This window comes from Scyliorhinus torazame, chromosome 13 (assembly GCF_047496885.1).
Source record: "Scyliorhinus torazame isolate Kashiwa2021f chromosome 13, sScyTor2.1, whole genome shotgun sequence".
Classification (NCBI taxonomy): domain Eukaryota; kingdom Metazoa; phylum Chordata; class Chondrichthyes; order Carcharhiniformes; family Scyliorhinidae; genus Scyliorhinus; species Scyliorhinus torazame.
Window position 1 is genome coordinate 182848974 of NC_092719.1, and position 17701 is coordinate 182866674.

The 17701-nt window shown below is 51.2% G+C and overlaps 1 protein-coding gene across 4 annotated transcripts in view; it reads right to left on the minus strand.

Moving 5' to 3' along the window:
* The window catches only part of fbln2 (fibulin 2), a 288042-nt gene that overhangs the window by 70934 nt on the left and 199407 nt on the right, over positions 1–17701 (minus strand). For all 4 annotated transcript variants that reach the window (XM_072472536.1, XM_072472533.1, XM_072472534.1 and 1 more), the window contains 3 exons: positions 16959–17060; positions 15810–15947; positions 5579–5713 (listed from right to left, as the gene is read on the minus strand). In XM_072472536.1, the coding sequence (XP_072328637.1) occupies positions 5579–5713; positions 15810–15947; positions 16959–17060 (375 nt within the window). The remainder of the gene's footprint in view (positions 1–5578; positions 5714–15809; positions 15948–16958; positions 17061–17701) is intronic.

The window sequence follows — 17701 nt, forward strand, 5'->3', positions numbered from 1 at the left end:
ACAAAGGGATGGATTTTCCGATTGCCGATGCCAAAATCACGTTCAGCGATCGGCCGGAGAATTCCCGTTTACGCCAGAATCGGGGGCGGCGCCATTCTTGCGATGCTCCGACCCTCAAAAACAGCGTACGCTGCACGCTGTATGGACGGCCTCAGGACGTCACCTGAGGCCCTCCCCGGATGCTCCACCCCCGATGGTCCGGGTCCCCGACGGCGTAGGGCGCATGCTCACAATGTTCGAGGACCTCGCGTGGCGGCTGCGGATTGAGTCCAGCACCGCCACAGTCGGGGGGGGGGAGTCGTTCCGCTGGTAGGGGGGGATTAGGCGGGGGCTGGAGGGATTTACCACGGGTGGTGAAGGGGGTTACAGGGGGGCAGATATTGGCAGGCCGAGTCCGCGCGTGGCCGGCGCCATGCTGTACGGCTCGGCTGCCGCAGGATGCTGCCGTGCGCATGCACAGCCACGGACCCAGCCATTCTGTGACCATATCCGCAGGTAAAGCCGGGGGCTTTACGCTTTGCGGCTGCTAGCCCCCCACCAGATAGAGGATCGGTGCAGGGATGGTGCCGACTTTCTGATCGTAAGACCAAACGGATCATGCAAACATAGTCCAACCCTATGACTTTAGACAAGATGAAGTAATATTTCAAACACGCACAATGGGCACGAATCTCCGGCTGCGTTGGGCTCTCGCTTGAGTGCGATGCAGCCGGAGAAGCTCGGGAAAGCCCTCCAGCGAGCCTCCCAACAGCCTCCCTGCCTTCCGGGATTCTCCGACGTCTTGCGAGGAAACGCGTCCCAAATGGGCATGACCGAATGATGCTCACGGAAGTAGGCTGTAAACCTACTTATGCCCTTCCTGCGCAGGATCCAATGGTCTCCATTGATTCACCAGCCTCCGCAGGGAGGCTGCAGCCGGGCGCCGATCAGTGCTGATCCACACAAACATGGACCAAGCAGAATGGCACCCGCGAAGTCACCCGGCTCCAGGGTGGTCAGGGTAAGTGCAGGGAGGCTATGTGGCCCTCCCCCTAGATCGTGGGTGCCTTGGCAATGCGCAGCTGGCACCAGGTTCGACGGAGGTTCAGGTTCGACAGAGCATGATGCATCCGGTCTTTGAGGTCTGTGGTCGAAGTGAAGCTGCTTTGTTTGTTGGATCCTCAAGGAACCCTGAGAAGTGTTTGATGGTCCTGCCATGTCCCTTGCAAGGGCCATCCTGAGAGGACTTTTCTGTGCATGTGGGCTAGGGGTTGAGTTGAGTCCTGCACTCTGGTTGATATCCTGTTGCTCCCCTTGTGGTCGAGGTGCTTTTTAATTTATTTTTCGACTGAGCAGTTTTTTCTCCTTCTCATTTGGGCATTTTCTTCAGGGTGAGTATCATGCTGTTATAAATCCTGGTTTGGTTGTGTGATCCACCAGGTGTTCCCTTATTCTGGACGTACTGAGAGGACTCTTCCGTGCACAGCTGCCGAGGGTTGAGCAGAGTTCTGTACGGTTGGGTTTTGTTATCCTGTGATCGACTCCTGGTAGTTTTCCGTCCCTTTTGTCAGGAGATGTTGACAGCATTGATCACAGTCGAAGATATAGCTGCTGGTCCTCTCTGTATAATTGTAAGGAATAAAGTTGGTTCTGTACTGGGTCGGAGGCTGGGGTTCTGTTATGTTGTGTGGTGCATATGTAACTTCCTTTTATAACTGGGGTTCTCGCAAATTTCTTTGTTGTATCTTATGGGTGGGTAGAAAGAATCCATGATTGAATCCTGCAGGGGTACAGCCAGGCTTGGTACCCGGGACAAGGAGGTGGCAATGCGTCATTGGTGTCTCTGGTGGTGCTGGAGTTGACGGAGTTGTATATTGGTGTGTGCCCGAACATGGCGCAAAAGATTTATCCTGAACTCTCGTGGTAATTGCGAGCAATCGCCATGTGAGAAGGCATGCACCATTTCACCATATTCTCATGGCTTTAGGCTGATCTCCCTTCTTCTCTGGTGGGGCTTTTAGAGGTATCAAGTTATGTCTAATCATTGTATTGACCTGGTTGTACTATTGTTCTCCCTTGCCCCATGATGGCCGTCCGGGTTAACGGGTACAAGACACCTTACCGTTTCGACTCCCGGAGCACAGAGAGCTTCATTCACCCGGACATGGTAAGACGCTGCTCGTTCCCAATATTCCCGACGCAACAAACCATATCCCTCGCCTCTGGGTCGCACTCGGTGCAAATCCAAGGGTGCACTACTGCAATCCTAGCGATACAGGGCGCTGAGTACGATAATTTTCAACTATATGTGCTCCCAGACCTCTGCGCTCCTCTCCTTTTGGGATTCGACTTCCAGTGCAACCTCAGGAGCCTAACTCGTAAGTTCAGGGGGCCCCTGCCCCCGCTCACCATGTGCAGCCTCGCGACCCAAAAAATCGACCCCCCGCCCCCCTCTTCACAAACCTCACTACCGATTGCAAGCCAGTAGCCACCAGAAGCAGGCGGTATAGCATGCAGGACAGGACGTTCATTAGGTCCGAGGTCCAGCGTCTCTTGCGGGAGGGGGTCATCGAGGCCAGCAATAGCCCCTGGAGAGCTCAGGTGGTGGTCGTCAAGATCGGGGAAAAGTTCCGGATGGTGGTTGATTACAGCCAGACCATTAACCGGTTTACGCAACTCGATGCGTACCCCCTTTGCTGGATTGCAGACATGGTAAATCAGATTGCGCACAACCGCCTGTTCTCCACGGTGGATCTGAAGTCTGCATACCACCAGCTCCCAATCCGCCCGGAGGACCGCCACTGCACGGTGTTTGAGGCAGACGGCCGCCTTTTCCATTTCCTCCGGGTCCCCTTTGGCGTCACGAACGGGGTTTTGGTTTTCCAACGAGCGATGGACTGAATGGTGGACCAGTACGGGCTGCGGGCCACATTTCCGTACTTGGACAACGTCACCATCTGCGGCCATGATCAGCAGGACCATGATGCCAACCTCCACCGATTTCTCCAAACCGCCCAAAAACTCAACCTCACCTACAACAAGGAGAAATGCGTTTTCCAGGCTAACCATCCTCGGCTACGTCGTGGAAAACGGGGTCCTAGGGCCCGATCCTGACAGTATGCGCCCCCTCCTACAACTCCCTCTCCCTCACTGTCCCAAGGCCCTGAAGAGGTGCCTTGGAGTTTTCTCGTATTACACCCAGTGGGTCCCCCAGTATGCGGACAAAGCCCGCCCACTATTTAAGGCCACCCTCTTTCCACTGGCAGCCGAGGCTCGCCAGGCCCTCAGCTGCATCAAGGCGGACATCGCCAAAGCTGCGATGCGCGCGGTGGACGAGTCCGTCTCCTTCCAGGTGGAGAGCGACGCCTCAGAGGTCCCTCTCGCCGCCACCCTCAACCAAGCAGGCAGACCGATAGCGTTTGTTTCATGCACCCCCACCACCTCCGAAAGTCGACACGCCTCGGTCGAAAAAAAAGCCCAAGCCATCGTGGAAGCCGTGCGGCACTGGAGGCACCACCCTCGTCACCGACCAACGATTGGTTGCCTTCATGTTTGACAATACGCAGTGGGGCAAGATCAAGAATGATAAGATCTTGAGGTGGAGGATCGAACTCTCCACCTATAACTACGATATAGTATATCGTCCTGGGAAGTTCAACGAGCCCCCAGATGCCCTGTCCCGCGGCACATGCGCCAGCGCGCAAGATGACCGACTACGGGCTATCCACGATGACCTCTGCCACCCGGGGGTCACCCGGCTCGCCCACTACATCAAGGCCCGCAACCTGCCCTACTCCACCAAGGAGGTCAGAGCTATAACCAGATACTGCCAAATCTGTGCGGAGTGTAAACCGCATTTCTATCGACTGGATAAGCCCCACCTGGTAAAGGCATCCCGGTCCTTTGAACGCCTCAGTATTGATTTAAAAGGGCCCCTCCCCTCCAATAACCACAACACGTACTTCCTTAACATCATAGATGAGTTCTCCCGCTTCCCGTTTGCCATCCCTTGCCCTGGTATGACCACCCCCACTGTCATTAAAGCCCTGCATAGTGTCTTCACCCTGTTTGGTTTCCCCAGTTATGTGCACAGCGGCAGGGCTCGTCATTCATGAGCGACGAACTGCATCAGTACCTGCTCAGTCAGGGCATCGCCTCGACCAGGACTACCAGTTATAACCCCAGGGGAAACGGGCAGGTGGAGAGAGAGAACGCGATGGTCTGGAAGACCGTCCTACTGACCCTGCGGTCCAGGAATCTCCCTGTTTCTCACTGGCAGGAGGTCCTCCCCGATGCGCTCCACGCTATTAGGTCCCTCCTTTGCACGGCCACAAACCAGACTCGTCATGACCGTTTGTTTGTTTTCCCGAGGGGAGCTACCTCAGGGGCCTCGCTTCCGCCCTGATGACACCAGGTCCAGTCCTCCTCCGAAAACATGTTCGTAGTCGTAAGACCGACCCCCTGGTAGAGAGGGTCCAGCTCCTGCACTCCAACCTACACTATGCGTACGTCGAACACCCTAATGGCCAGCAAGATACCGTCTTCCTCCGGGACCTGGCGCCCGCAGGCTCCAGCACCACTCCCACTACGGCATCCCCTACATTATGTCCCATCCAACCTCCCATGTTCAGCGCCCCCACCCCTATACGGTTCCCGCGTTCCCTCCCACCCGCCGCACCGGTCCACAGGAATAAAGCTCCGGAAGAGCCGTTCCCGGAGTCCACGCCTGTGCTGACTCCGGACCCACTTCCACAGCCACCCGAAACGGCTGCAACCCCAGTGCTTCGGCGGTCACAACGTACGATCCGGGCACCGGACCGACTGAATCTGTGAGCCTGTCACCCCCGCCGGACTTCATTTTTAAACAAGGGGTGAATGTGGTGAATGTATAATTACTGATAATTCACCAGTGCACTGTTATTAACCCTGTGGGCTCTACCTATGGGCCATTGTGTGGCTTCACCCACAGGGGATATGTTGGGGCATGTACAGGCTCCGCCCATGGCTCCACCCATGGCTCCACCCCCTTTACAGGAAGTATAAGAGCTGCTGACCTGCGGGGCCGCCTTCAGTGTTGTACCGGTCACAGGCAGGCTCAGTTCTAAGCTGAGTAAAACCACGGTTTACTTCTCCACGTGTCTTCGAGTGAATTGATGGTCGCATCACCACCCTACCAATGTTGTCATTGACAGACATACCTGCAACAGGTAGATTAATGAGTCGAATAGATTTTGCTCTCCTGTTTGTCCCCCAAGTGTGGGAGCTCTATCCTTACTCGAGCAGTGGTGATACCATCAAGCTACTGTTAGTGATGAGAATTGTAGTCCCTGGAGTACATTGTTGGTATCCCCAATGATTCCTCCAAGTAGTGTAGTGTTCTAGGTCATAAGGCAATAAGATAATACCTTTAAACTGAATGGAAATTCTCAATCTGACAAATGGGAGCAAACTCAAATATTTGCATTGTTTGTCCAAGGCTCTAGATTATTCATCCTGTAAATAACCGTTACGTTACCACACATCGCAAACACATTTTTGCATTTTAGAAAAAAAGTCAACAGATTTAAGAAAGTTAAACGTCAAAGTACTTATTTCAAACCTTGGCAGTGATCATCCATTTGTTCATAGCCTGTTCCACAAACAATCGTTTTCTGGCATCTAAAGGAACCAATTGTATTAATACAGATTTCCCCAAATTTGCAGTTCTGGGACGCCAACAAACACTCATTAATATCTGCAGGAAAACATTACAAAGCACAACTGTCACAAAGTTAAAATATTGACTCTCGTATTTCCATTTCTAAACTTACAAATATATCCATTCATGAGAAATAAACATGGGATCATTTATGTCTGAGCTGTAAAGTTGATGAATCATATCAAAGCTAGTATTTAAAAATAGGTAAAGGTGCATTAGTGATGGAGGAGCCAGTCCTCATTTGTCTATGCTTTCAGGTGGGCACATCAGCTGTGTAAACAGCATACTGACTGAATGCTACAAGCCTCTCTGCACATGCTACACAGCTTTTGCACAATTCACATATTATTCTTAGTTTCAAATAGAGCTTTTGTGCAGTTCCAAGTCAGCAGTTGGGTACTTTTTAAACATATTACAGTCTGACATTGAACACTCCGAGTCAGACTAAATGGACTGTAAAAGATAAGGTCGTGGGTCAGGCTGTGTTTTAGAAACTAAACGCAACAGACTGTAAAGTCTATCGAGGCTTCCATTTCGGGTGCTGCAACCCCATGAAGGTTATTCCGACGGTAACATTTTCCACACATGTAAAATCCAAATGAACCAGTTTTTAACTTGATTCCACGGCAGAGATACTGCATGCGCAGGTGCACATCGGTGTTTATCTGTACGCATGCACATGAAATGTACACTTAAGTAATCAACTTATTAGATTTGGTCAATAAGTAAATTGAGGCCTACACGGAACAAGAATGAATACAATAAAAAAAATCCAATTATTTCCAAATCTGAAGACTGCAACAGTCAGCAAGGACACAGAAAGCAGCCACCTGGCATTAGAATCTGTTCAGGCTGTTTATTGAGCAACATCAGATAATACAGTAATAATGAGCTTGGGCGTAGAGTGAGCCACAAACCAGGGGCGGGATTCTCCCCTCCCCGGCGGGGCGGGGGGTCCCGGCGTGATGGAGTGGCGGGAACAACTCCGGTGTCGGGCCGCCCCAAAGGTGCGGAAGTCTCCGCACTTTTAGGGGCCAAACCCTCACCTTGAGGGGCTAGGCCCGCGCCGGAGTGGTTTGCACTCCGCCGGCTGGCGGGAAAGGCCTTTGGCGCCACGCCAGCCGGGGCCGAAAGGTCTCGCCGAGTGACGCGGGTCCGCGCATGCGTGGGGGCGTCGGCGGCTGCTGACGTCATCCCTGCGCATGCGCAGGGGAAGGGGTCTCTTCCACCTCCGCCATAGTGAAGACCATGGCGAAGGCGGAAGAAAAAGAGTGCTCCCACGGCACAGGCCCGCCTGCGAATCGGTGGGCCCCGATTGCGAGCCAGGCCACCGTGGGGGGCACCTCCCCGGGGCCAGATCGCCCCACGCCCCCCCCCCTCCAGACCCCGGAGCCCGCCCGCGGCACCTTGTCCCGCCGTTCAAAAGGTGGTTTAATCCACGCTGGCGGGACAGGCATTCCAGCAGCGGGACTTCGGCCCATCGCGGCCGGAGAATCGGCGGGGTTGGGCCCGCCAACCGGCGCGGCGCGATTCCCGCCCCCGCCGAATCTTTGGTGGCGGAGACTTCGGGACACGGCGGGGGTGGGATTCACGCCAGCCCCCCGGAGATTCTCGACCCGGGGGGGTCGGAGAATCCCGCCCCAGGTTGTGGAATTATATATTGCTGCTGCTCTGACGAAGAAAAGCAGAAAATAAAAATAAAAGGCATTCAACTCGCATTCATTGATTCTTTGCTTTAAGCACACGTATGTAAAACTGGAAAAGCTATCTTAGGCATATTCACGAATCATATTTAAACTTCAAGAACATTTCATTCTTATTTGGTAATTTGTAAAATAAGGAAATGTTGGCAGCATTTTTCCATGGGGTTGATTGTGTATGGCTTTGAGAAGGGCTTTCTGTACTCTGCAAATGGCATGTCTAATGTAAACTATGCAAAAGACTGGTGCTGACAAATGCTTATGGATTTGTTTTGCTTAATTTGCTTTTTTTTTAATGACCTTGTGCTGGGAAGAAAGAAACTAATACTGGGAATTACTTCATAGTGCCATAGTACAAATAAAAGTGAAAGCATTTCTCATTCTGCAGCTGAAACAACCACAGAATTGTGATTTGCATTGCGGTGTAACTCACTTGGTAAAATAAACATGTTTGCAATTTGCAGTAATTGAATTTAGCGGAGTTAGAAGTACACAATGCGAAGGCAAACAAATCCCTTCTTAGTCTCTTTGGTGAAATGATTTTGCAATACTGCTGTAATACCAAGGCCAAGATGATTAAAACCAGATGGGTGGCCAGAGTAATGTGGAAACATTTTTATTTCCCTACCCGTGAGGTCACAGTTATTTGTCATGGACTGGAACAACTACCCTCATATTGGTAGGCTGGTAGATTCCACAATTCAAATTAATTCACTCTACCTTATGACCTATCCCACTGCAAGCCCAGGTAAACTTTTTTCTGCATTAAGTAATGGTAGCTCATGTAATAATTAGTTCTACTCCGATATGAAAATGTCAATCTGTTTAAATTGTCAGTTATTGTGCAAGCTAAAACCCACACATGGTGCTCCAAATCCAGACTCTTCTAACTACATTTGATTCTTGTTTCGTAATCTGTGAAGTATTGAACCATTGGTAATCATTCCCCATATGGCACACATCTTAAGACTGTTGTATATTTTTCAACACCCAGCCTTGTCATGATATTTAGATCAGCATATCGTGGTGCAATCAAACACACACTGATGGACATGCAGTAGGACCAACCAACACACACACAACATCGCAGCCAATCACCAGTGAGAGCACACGCACTCTAAAAACAGGGGACATTACAGTGCCCGGCCACTCCAGCAGCAGCCAGCTCAGAGCACTGAGCTAAGAACCTGCCACTCAGACATGCACCATGAGCTGAGTGCCTCACCCAGATAGTAATAGGCCAAGGTCCACAGATTAGCTGGTAATGCATGTACCCAAGTTAGCAGTGTGCTGTTACAGTTAACCAGTTAGTAAAATTGAGTTACACCATCTCCAGCCGTGTTGGATCGTTTGAAAATCAGAACACCCATCACAACATGATACGAGAAGTGGACGCAAGCCAGCGCCTGTGAGACCTACCTGCAACGTATCAGCAATCCGCCGTCCTGCACCATGGAGAACATCAACCCGCCGCCGCCGCTCCGAATCGCTGGCAATCTCGGGGTCAATTAGAAACTGTTCAAGCAGTGCTTCCAGCTCTTCCTCGAGGCCACAAACAGGGAGAATGCATCGAACACCAGGAAATTGCCCTTCTTCTCTCCACGACGGGGCAACACGCCATCCACATCTTTACCTCCCTTACATTTACAGACGGCGAGGCCAAAACCAAATACAAGACAGTGCTCCTGAAGTTCGACGAACACGTCAGCGTTGAAGTAAACGAGAGCTTCGAGAGGTACCTCTTCCAGCAGCGCCTGCAAAGTAAGGACGAACCTTCCCAGTCTTACTTAACACACCTCCGCATCCTCGCGCAGTCCTGCGGCTATGGGACCACCTCTGACTCCATGATATGCGACCAGATAGTTTTCGGAGTCATGTCGGACACCCTGCGCCAGCAGCTCTTTCTAGTTTTCGGAGTCATGTCGGACACCCTGCGCCAGCAGCTCTTTCGGTCAAGCAATTCACCCTGGCGACTGCTGTCGAGACCTGCGTCCTGCATGAGAACGCCACCAACCGGCACTCACATTTCCAGGCGGCCGAGACGGCGCGATATGGGCCCCACGAGGCGGAGTGGGTCCAGACGATCGAGTACCTCCCGGGCCGCGGCCTGGAGACGGCCAGCCATTTCGCGCGCTTTCCGAGGCCTCCCGCACTTGTACGCGCCAAAAGAGGGGACGCAGACGCAGAGAAAAGCATTGCGCGCACTACGCAAGACCGCATCACGCATGCGCGGTGGCGCAACGAACGCACTGATGTCAAGACGTGCGGCAACTGTGGCTCCGCCCATTTAAAGCGGCAATGTTCTGCCAAAGCGCGACAATGCCTACGCTGTGGCAGGTTGGGCGACTACGCTGCCTGCTGTCGAGCAGCTCACCCTGCCAACTCGTACCCGTTTAACCAGCCTCGCAGAAACGTTCGGGCACTTCAATCCACGTTTACCGAGTCCACTCCCGACGTCACACAGACCAGTGACACTGAGGACGGGAGCCCTTCTGCGTTGCTGTCATCAACAAGAAAAAGCTGTCCCCGAGTCGAATGCACCAGCCGCTGTCGGTGCACAGCATTGATCCGGACGACGAGTGGTATGCCACCCTGACGGTCAACCGATGCCAGATCAGATTCCGCCTGGACACTGGTGCCTCCGCCAATCTCCTCGCATGGTCAGCATTCCAGACCCTGAAGGTTAAACCACCTATTCTGCCATCCAACTGTCAATTCGTTGATTATACTGGCAACGTCATCCCCGCCACGGGATCGTGCCAGCTTGAAGTGACACACAACTCACGTAAAGCCACACTACCATTCAAAATCGTGGGCTCCTCAAAGGACTCTCTGCTAGGTGCACAGGCGTGCAAAATCCTCCACCTCGTTTGGCGTGTACACACTCTCTCCAGAAGGCACGTCCGATTTCCCAGATGCAGACTTTAGGGCGCAGCTCAACTCAATCCTCACGCACAACCAGTATGTTTTCAAGAGCATGGGCACACTGCCCTACACGTACAAAATCCGGCTCAAACAGGATGCCACCCCGGTAGTTCACGCACCTCGCAGGGTCCCAGCACCCCTCAAGGACCGCCTCAAGCAGCAGCTGCAGGACCTTCAGGACCAAGGAGTGCTTCCCGGGGTAACGGAGCCGACTCCATGGGTCAGCTCCATGGTGTGCGTCAAGAAGCCTTCCGGCGACCTTCGGATCTGTATCGACCCGAAAGACATAAATCGCAACATAATAAGGGAACACTACCCCATACCCAAACGTGAGGAGATCACATGCAAGATGGCTCGGGCAAAAATATTCACCAAGCTTGATGCCTCAAAGGGTTTCTGGCAGATTCAATTGGATCAGTCCAGCAGGAAGCTGTGCACTTTCAGCACTCCATTTGGCAGATACTGCTACAATAGGATGCCATTTGGCATCATTTTGGCCTCTGAAGTGTTCCATCGCATCATGGAACAGATGATGGAGGGCATCGAAGGGGTGCGCGTCTGTGTAGACGACATCATTATTTGGTCCACCGCAGGAGCACATCAGTCGCCTCCAGCGCGTCTTTAAACGGATACGGGACCAGGGCCTGAGTCTCAACCGAGCCAAATGCTCTTTGGACTAACCGAGCTCAAGTTCTTGGGGGACCACATCTTCCGGTTGGATGTGCGGCCGGATGCCGACAAGGTGGCAGCCATCACGGCCATGCAGAAGGCCACAGACAAGAAGGCGGTGCTACGCTTTCTCGGAATGGTCAACTTCCTGGGAAAGTTCATTCCCAACCTTGCTTCCCACACTACAGCTCTCCGGCACCTTGTCAGGAAGACAACTGAATTCCAGTGGCTTCCCACCCACCAACATGAATGGGAGGAGCTCAAGGTCAAGCTCACCACCGCCCCGGTACTGCCGTTTTTCGATCCTGCAAGGGAGACGAAAATCTCGACTGACGCCAGCCAGTCCGGCATTGGGACGGTCCTCCTGCAACGGGATGACGCCTCATCATGGGCCCCTGTCGCCTATGCGTCACGGGCCATGACCCCCACAGAGCAGCGCTATGCGCAGATTGAACAGGAGTGCCTAGGCCTGTTGACTGGCGTTGACAAGTTCCATGACTGTGTGTATGGCCTTCCCCAGTTCACCATGGAGACTGACCATCGCCCGCTGGTTGGCATCATTCAAAAGTACCTCAACGATATGACCCTTCGCCTCCAGCGCATTCTGCTCAAACTCCGGAGGTACGACTTTCAACTTGTCTACACCCTGGGTAAGGACCTCATCATAGCAGACGCTCTGTCCAGGGCAGTCAACGCGCCGTCCGACCCTGAGGGGTTCGTTTGCCAAGTCGACGCATATGTAGCCTTCACTTCTGCCAATCTGCCGGACACTGATGCCCGCCTGGCCCACATTCGCTGTGAAACTGCGGCTGACCCACTTCTGCAACGTGTGATGCGCCACATGACAGACGGGTGGCTCAAGGGACAATGCCCGCTGTTTTACAACGTTCGGGACGACTTGGCTGTCGTTGATGGTGTCCTCCTGAAGCTGGACCGCGTTGTGATCCTACACAGCATGCACCGGCTTGTCTTAGAACAGCTGCACGAAGGCCATCTCGGCGTTGAGAAGTGCCAGCGGAGGGTCCGAGAGGCTGTGTACTGGCCGGGAATAAGTGAGGCCATTGCTAACACTGTGCTTAATTGCCCCACCTGTCAGCGGTTCCAGCCGGCACAACCCCGTGAGACCCTTCAGCCCCATGAGTTGGTCACATCCCCCTGGTTGAAGGTGGGCGTGGACCTGTTCCATGCGCTAGGCAGGGACTACATCATCATCATCGACTACGTTTCCAGCTATCCAGAGGTCATACGCCTGCACAACACCACGTCATCGGCTGTCATCCGGGCCTCCAAAGAGACCTTTGCTCGCCACGGCATTCCGCTCACCGTGATGTCAGACAATGACCCCTGCTTTGCGAGTCAGGAATGGTCTTCCTTCGCCAGCTCATACAACTTCACACACGTGACGTCCTGTCCTCTGCATCCTCAGTCGAATGGCAAAGCAGAAAAGGCCGTCCATATCGTTAAAAGGCTCCTCTGCAAGGCTGCTGATGCAGGATCTGACTTCTGCCTCGCCTTGCTGGCCTATCGCTCGGCCCCACTGTCCACGAGCCTATCGCCGGCCCAGCTGCTTATGGGTCGCACCCTCAGGACCACTGTGCCATCCATTCATGTCCCAGACCTCGACCATGGTCCGGTACTTCGGCGGATGCAGCAACAGCGTGAGCAACAAAAGGCGACACATGATGCTCGGGCGACTGCTCTTCCTGCCCTGACGCCTGGAGATAATGTCCGCATACACCTTCCGGCGGGCGGCTGGTCGGCAACCGCTGAGGTTCTCCGATAGATAGCTCCTCGCTCATTCCTGGTTCGTCTGCCTGATGGCTCTATTCGCCGCCGCAATCGGCATGCCCTTCGTCTGGTTTCGGGCTCGCTACCTGATCCTGCACCGGTGCCACGCCCTCCTGTTGTCCCTGCAATGGACTTTGTTGACCTTCCGGGCACCCTGCATCCTCCTCACTTGACCGTGGTCCGGCCCGTTCCTCAGCCGGTGGATCCTGACCCACCCTTGAGGCGGTCAACCCGAATTCGTCGCCCACCTGAGAGACTTAATTTATGAACCTTTTCATATTGGACTCACTGACTTGTTCTGACATACTGCTTAAGATTTTGACTTTTTGCCATAATGTTTAAGATTTTGTTATTGTTTGTTAATGACATTGGTTTCGTTCTTGGTGTAACATAGTTAGTTTCTGCACCTGGCACCTTCCTGTGTATATAGTATAGCCACATGTACATATTATTGTAAATATTGCACACACATGATTAGATGCACTCACCACACTTCTTTATTTATTATCATGTAGGCCCATATTCTTTGCGAAAAGGGGGGATGTCATGATATTTAGATCAGCATATCATGGTGCAATCAAACACACACTGATGGACATGCAGTAGGACCAACCAACACACACACATCGCAGCCAATCACCAGTGAGAGCACACGCACTCTAAAAACAGGGGACATTACAGTGCCCGGCCACTCCAGCAGCAGCCAGCTCAGAGCACTGAGCTAAGAACCTGCCACTCAGACATGCACCATGAGCTGAGTGCCTCACCCAGATAGTAATAGGCCAAGGTCCACAGGTTAGCTGGTAATGCATGTACCCAAGTTAGCAGTGTGTTGTTACAGTTAACCAGTTAGTAAAATTGAGTTACACCATCTCCAGCCGTGTTGGATCGTTTGTATATCAGAACACCCAACACGACAAGCCTGGAATTAATCAACCTGGTATTACAGCAATATGCAAATTCATTTTTGTTTTACCAGAGCAGTTGTGAAGAGATTTACCTCCTTCACTCTTTTGTATCACTGCAAATTACAAATGTGCTTCTTTTATTAAGTAGGTTATACTGCAATGCAAGCTGTACACAAAGCAAGGTGCTAACCATTGGTTTTATTACTGTTCAGCTGCTGCAATAAATTTTCAACAGGTTGATAATCAAGCCAATGCAGCCAAGGATTCTTACAAATACCTTTATTTCTGTTAAATTAACCGTGTTTATAATTAATCCTTATTTAGTGAATTTTCAAGTGAACAGTTACCACTTAAAGAGCTGGGAGCCATTTCAAATGTATTAAAACATCCAATGCATTCATAATATTCCCAAATTAATTGAAATATAAAATGTGCGGTCTCATAAGAACAATAAAAATTGATTTGTTTTACAATCTTTTTAATTAAGTTGTGTCGCAGGAGGATTGAATGACTTGGCTGTGATATGCTGCATGTTTTCCTTTTGTGAGGCGATCATTACTCATTCCCAATTTTATCAACTGTAAGTTGTTCAGTCAATTGATTGAGAGAAATGTTTATCATAACTGCATTGGAAAGGGAACACAGCAATGGGGATGGTGTGCAGCGAGAGGCATGGATTTTCTCTTGAGTAGAGAAGCTTGGCGTTCGCTGCGAACTGCCCAAAAAACTCCATACGTACCTTGTCCATAGGCAGCAGTGAGAACTTCCTCATGTTCCTGAAGCAGGACCTACCATCGAGAGAAGCAGCGAGGGACTCCAGCGCATTGACAGCTAAGCCATGCCCCCTTTGAAGTCATGAGCTGAAGTCACAGCCCCTTGAGGTCAGTCTCCACCTCAATGTCAGGTAAGGTTTTAATGAATGATTTTCTTCAGCATTTTTGAAGAGTTATGACCCTTTTTAAACATTGTTGTAACCTTCTAAATATCTGTAATGTTTTTATAATAGTTTAAAAAACTTGCCAGGGTCTATCCCTTGGACATTAACAGCACCCAGTTCCACCTTCCTTGTCCTCCACAAAGCCGTGGATACCCTCTTCCCCTGCTCCGAGCTCCACCTCCATTCCCTTCCTCTAACTCTTCTTCACTAATTCACCAGCAGCAACCCCTGTTCCTTCTTCCCCTGTACTTTGTTGGGGGGAGGTGAATTAGGAGTATGTTGGAACATGATACAGAGCTAGGGATTGGGGAAGGGAAGGGGTTGGATGAAGCCAGCATGGATAGGCAAGGCAGGCCAGAGGTGCCAATGAAGTGGGCAAGTGGAAGAGCAGTGAGTAGTAGTGGGAAGGGACAGAGAAGCAAGTGTTGCAGGGGTGTGGGGAGAAGAGACATGGGTGCTGGGGTTGGAGATGGGGAGTAATGAGCCAACGATGCATGGGTGGCAGGGCTTGGGGGCGGATGTTAAATTCTGAGAGCAAGTTGGAAGGAGCCCAACTTGCTCCAAGTGAGGACTTGGTGGATCCACAAGGTGTGTGCATTTATACTGAACTCCTGAATATGAATGTGTTCTTGAACAGCATCTGCAATTGGGTAGCCCCCACCCCCCCCAACAACCTTCCTGCCAAGGCCCCCAATCTCATCCTGAGGCCCCCAATATCCCAACTCTTCTACTACCAGGTCTCTGATTTCTCCTCTCTCTTCTCCCACCCTCCAACCCCGAGGCATCCAGTTCCATCCTCCACCAACCCCCCAAACACATTATTCCCCCTACCACACGTCCTTCAACGATACCATTCAGGCTTGCATTGGCCCGAGCTTCTGATCTCCCCCTGTTTCTGGTATGAATTCTCCGTGGAGTGCTCAAAATCTCCGTACCTCCTGCTATAATATAGCTGTGAAAGCTACCCATTACCAGGACCATAAAGCGTCATTTAAGTTCATTTCTCCAGGCTTTCACTGATCTTCCACCAAACCTTCAGCAGGAGGTGGGGACAATCCCTGCAAAAGTTCCAGTGGGTTGTGTGTTGATCAGATATACCTAATGCCAAGTGGAACAGCAACTATAGACTTAGATCCTGATAAGTAAATAAACTGCAAACAACAGTTTGAATAATATAAGCAATGTGTGTTCTGTTCTGTTCTTACCAACACATTTGTCATTTGCATTTCGGATAAAGCCAATCTCACATATCTTTGCAGGGACACACTGGAATGATCCTTGAATGTTCTCACAGGATTCTTCTCTTGAACAGTTGTGTGAGTCCATTATGCATTCATTCACATCTATAATCAGTAAATTATGGCACACATTTTTTAAAAATTACAGCACCATTAAACACTTACACACAAGTGTATAAACTGTCTGCACAATATTTGTTCATAACATGTAATCTGCCTTTACAACATCCAGCAAAGAAATCCAAATCTGACAACTTGATATTTGTGATTCAACGACCTCTTGCGCCCAGAGTAGATCCAGTTGGACGGGTGAACCCCAGGTGAGCCCCAAATCAGGCTCCATACCCTACTCACTCTGCCAGGCACGATCTGGATCTCGCACAGTGAGGGCGAGATCAAGATCTGAATAGTTAAATGAGCCTAATGGTTTATTTAAATATCCGGATGCCGGATTCACAAATATGGGCAAGGCATAATGGCACCTGGGGGGGTCCCTCATTGGAGACCCCCGCTTGTTTGGGGACAAGGCAGGCTGGAATCCTGGCACTCCCCGCTGGCACATAGGCACCGGTGGCACTGCAAGTGTACCAATCTAGCAGTGCCAGGGTGCTTGGGCGGCACTGCCAGGGTGCATGGGTGCCAGGTTGGCAGTGCCAATGTACCCATGTGCCAGGTTGGCATTGCCAGGGGTTGGGCCCAGGAGCGGCTTTATCAATGGGGGGAGGGGGATTCACCGGGGCCTCCCCAAGGTTGGGGTGGTGGTGAGGGGAGTGGTCAATAAAGCAGGGGGACCAGAAATGGGGGGGTGGGGGGGAACGGTGGAGGGAGATGGGGCAGCCGGTCAAACAGCCTTTCCTGCTGGCGTGCTTCGACTCACCAGCAGGAAATCACTCTAAGTGCAGCCTCGGCAGGGAGAAACTCCCCAGGGCCAAAAGAAACGGCAAAGTGCCGTTGACCAGCGGGATGATTCTCGATGCTGCAGCCGCCGAGAAACACCCCACTAAATGCGCCCGACAGCAGACTTGGTTTGAAGTCCGCTGAATCGCACCTGACATCAACTAACCAAAGATGTCCTATTATCTTTTATATTCTGTAGGATAAACAACATACACTTACCTTCACATGAGAAATGATCTGGCATCAGTCTATAACCAGAGAAACAGGTGCAAATAATGTTGCCTCCAATCTGTGAGCAGTAGTGCATGCATGGACTGGCATCTGTAAAAAATAACTTTTATTTTAAATTGGGGAAAGCATATGATGCATCCAAGTAAACTCCAAATTCAGAATATATCAGAATTCCTTCGAGGACTTTCTTCTATTAGGAGAGATGTGTAGTATATTTATGTACACTCTTACTGTAACCCAATTATGCCTACTATAATAGCAACTTCTGATCAGCAGTAATGTATGATTGTGCCTACGGATGTATCAGGAGTTTTGTAGATAGGTTAGAGTTCTAACTTTAGAGTTTTTCTGAGTCTTGATTTGACCTTGTAGAGTAACATACTCATGGGGACAGCAGGGTAACCCATCACGTTAACCTGGTCAAAGTGGGACCTGACTTCTTAGAAAACAAAATAGGCCTGCTGCCTGATTTTGATGGGAATCAGTAGCTCCCTGTAATCAGGAGCAGGATTTCAGGGCAGCAGAGGTTTCCAGCAGGGAGCCCATAGGAATGGCCTTCAGCTGAATAAGTAGGAGGAAGGAGCGGGCCCGATGTTTCCTTGTTGGACCTGGAAAAGTACTCCTGCTATGTCTAGCCCACAAGACCATCATAAAACATGTAGAAAATCTTACTTTCTCCAATCTCCACTGGATCTGGAATATCTTTCTGGTGAGCCTCGTACAGACGATGG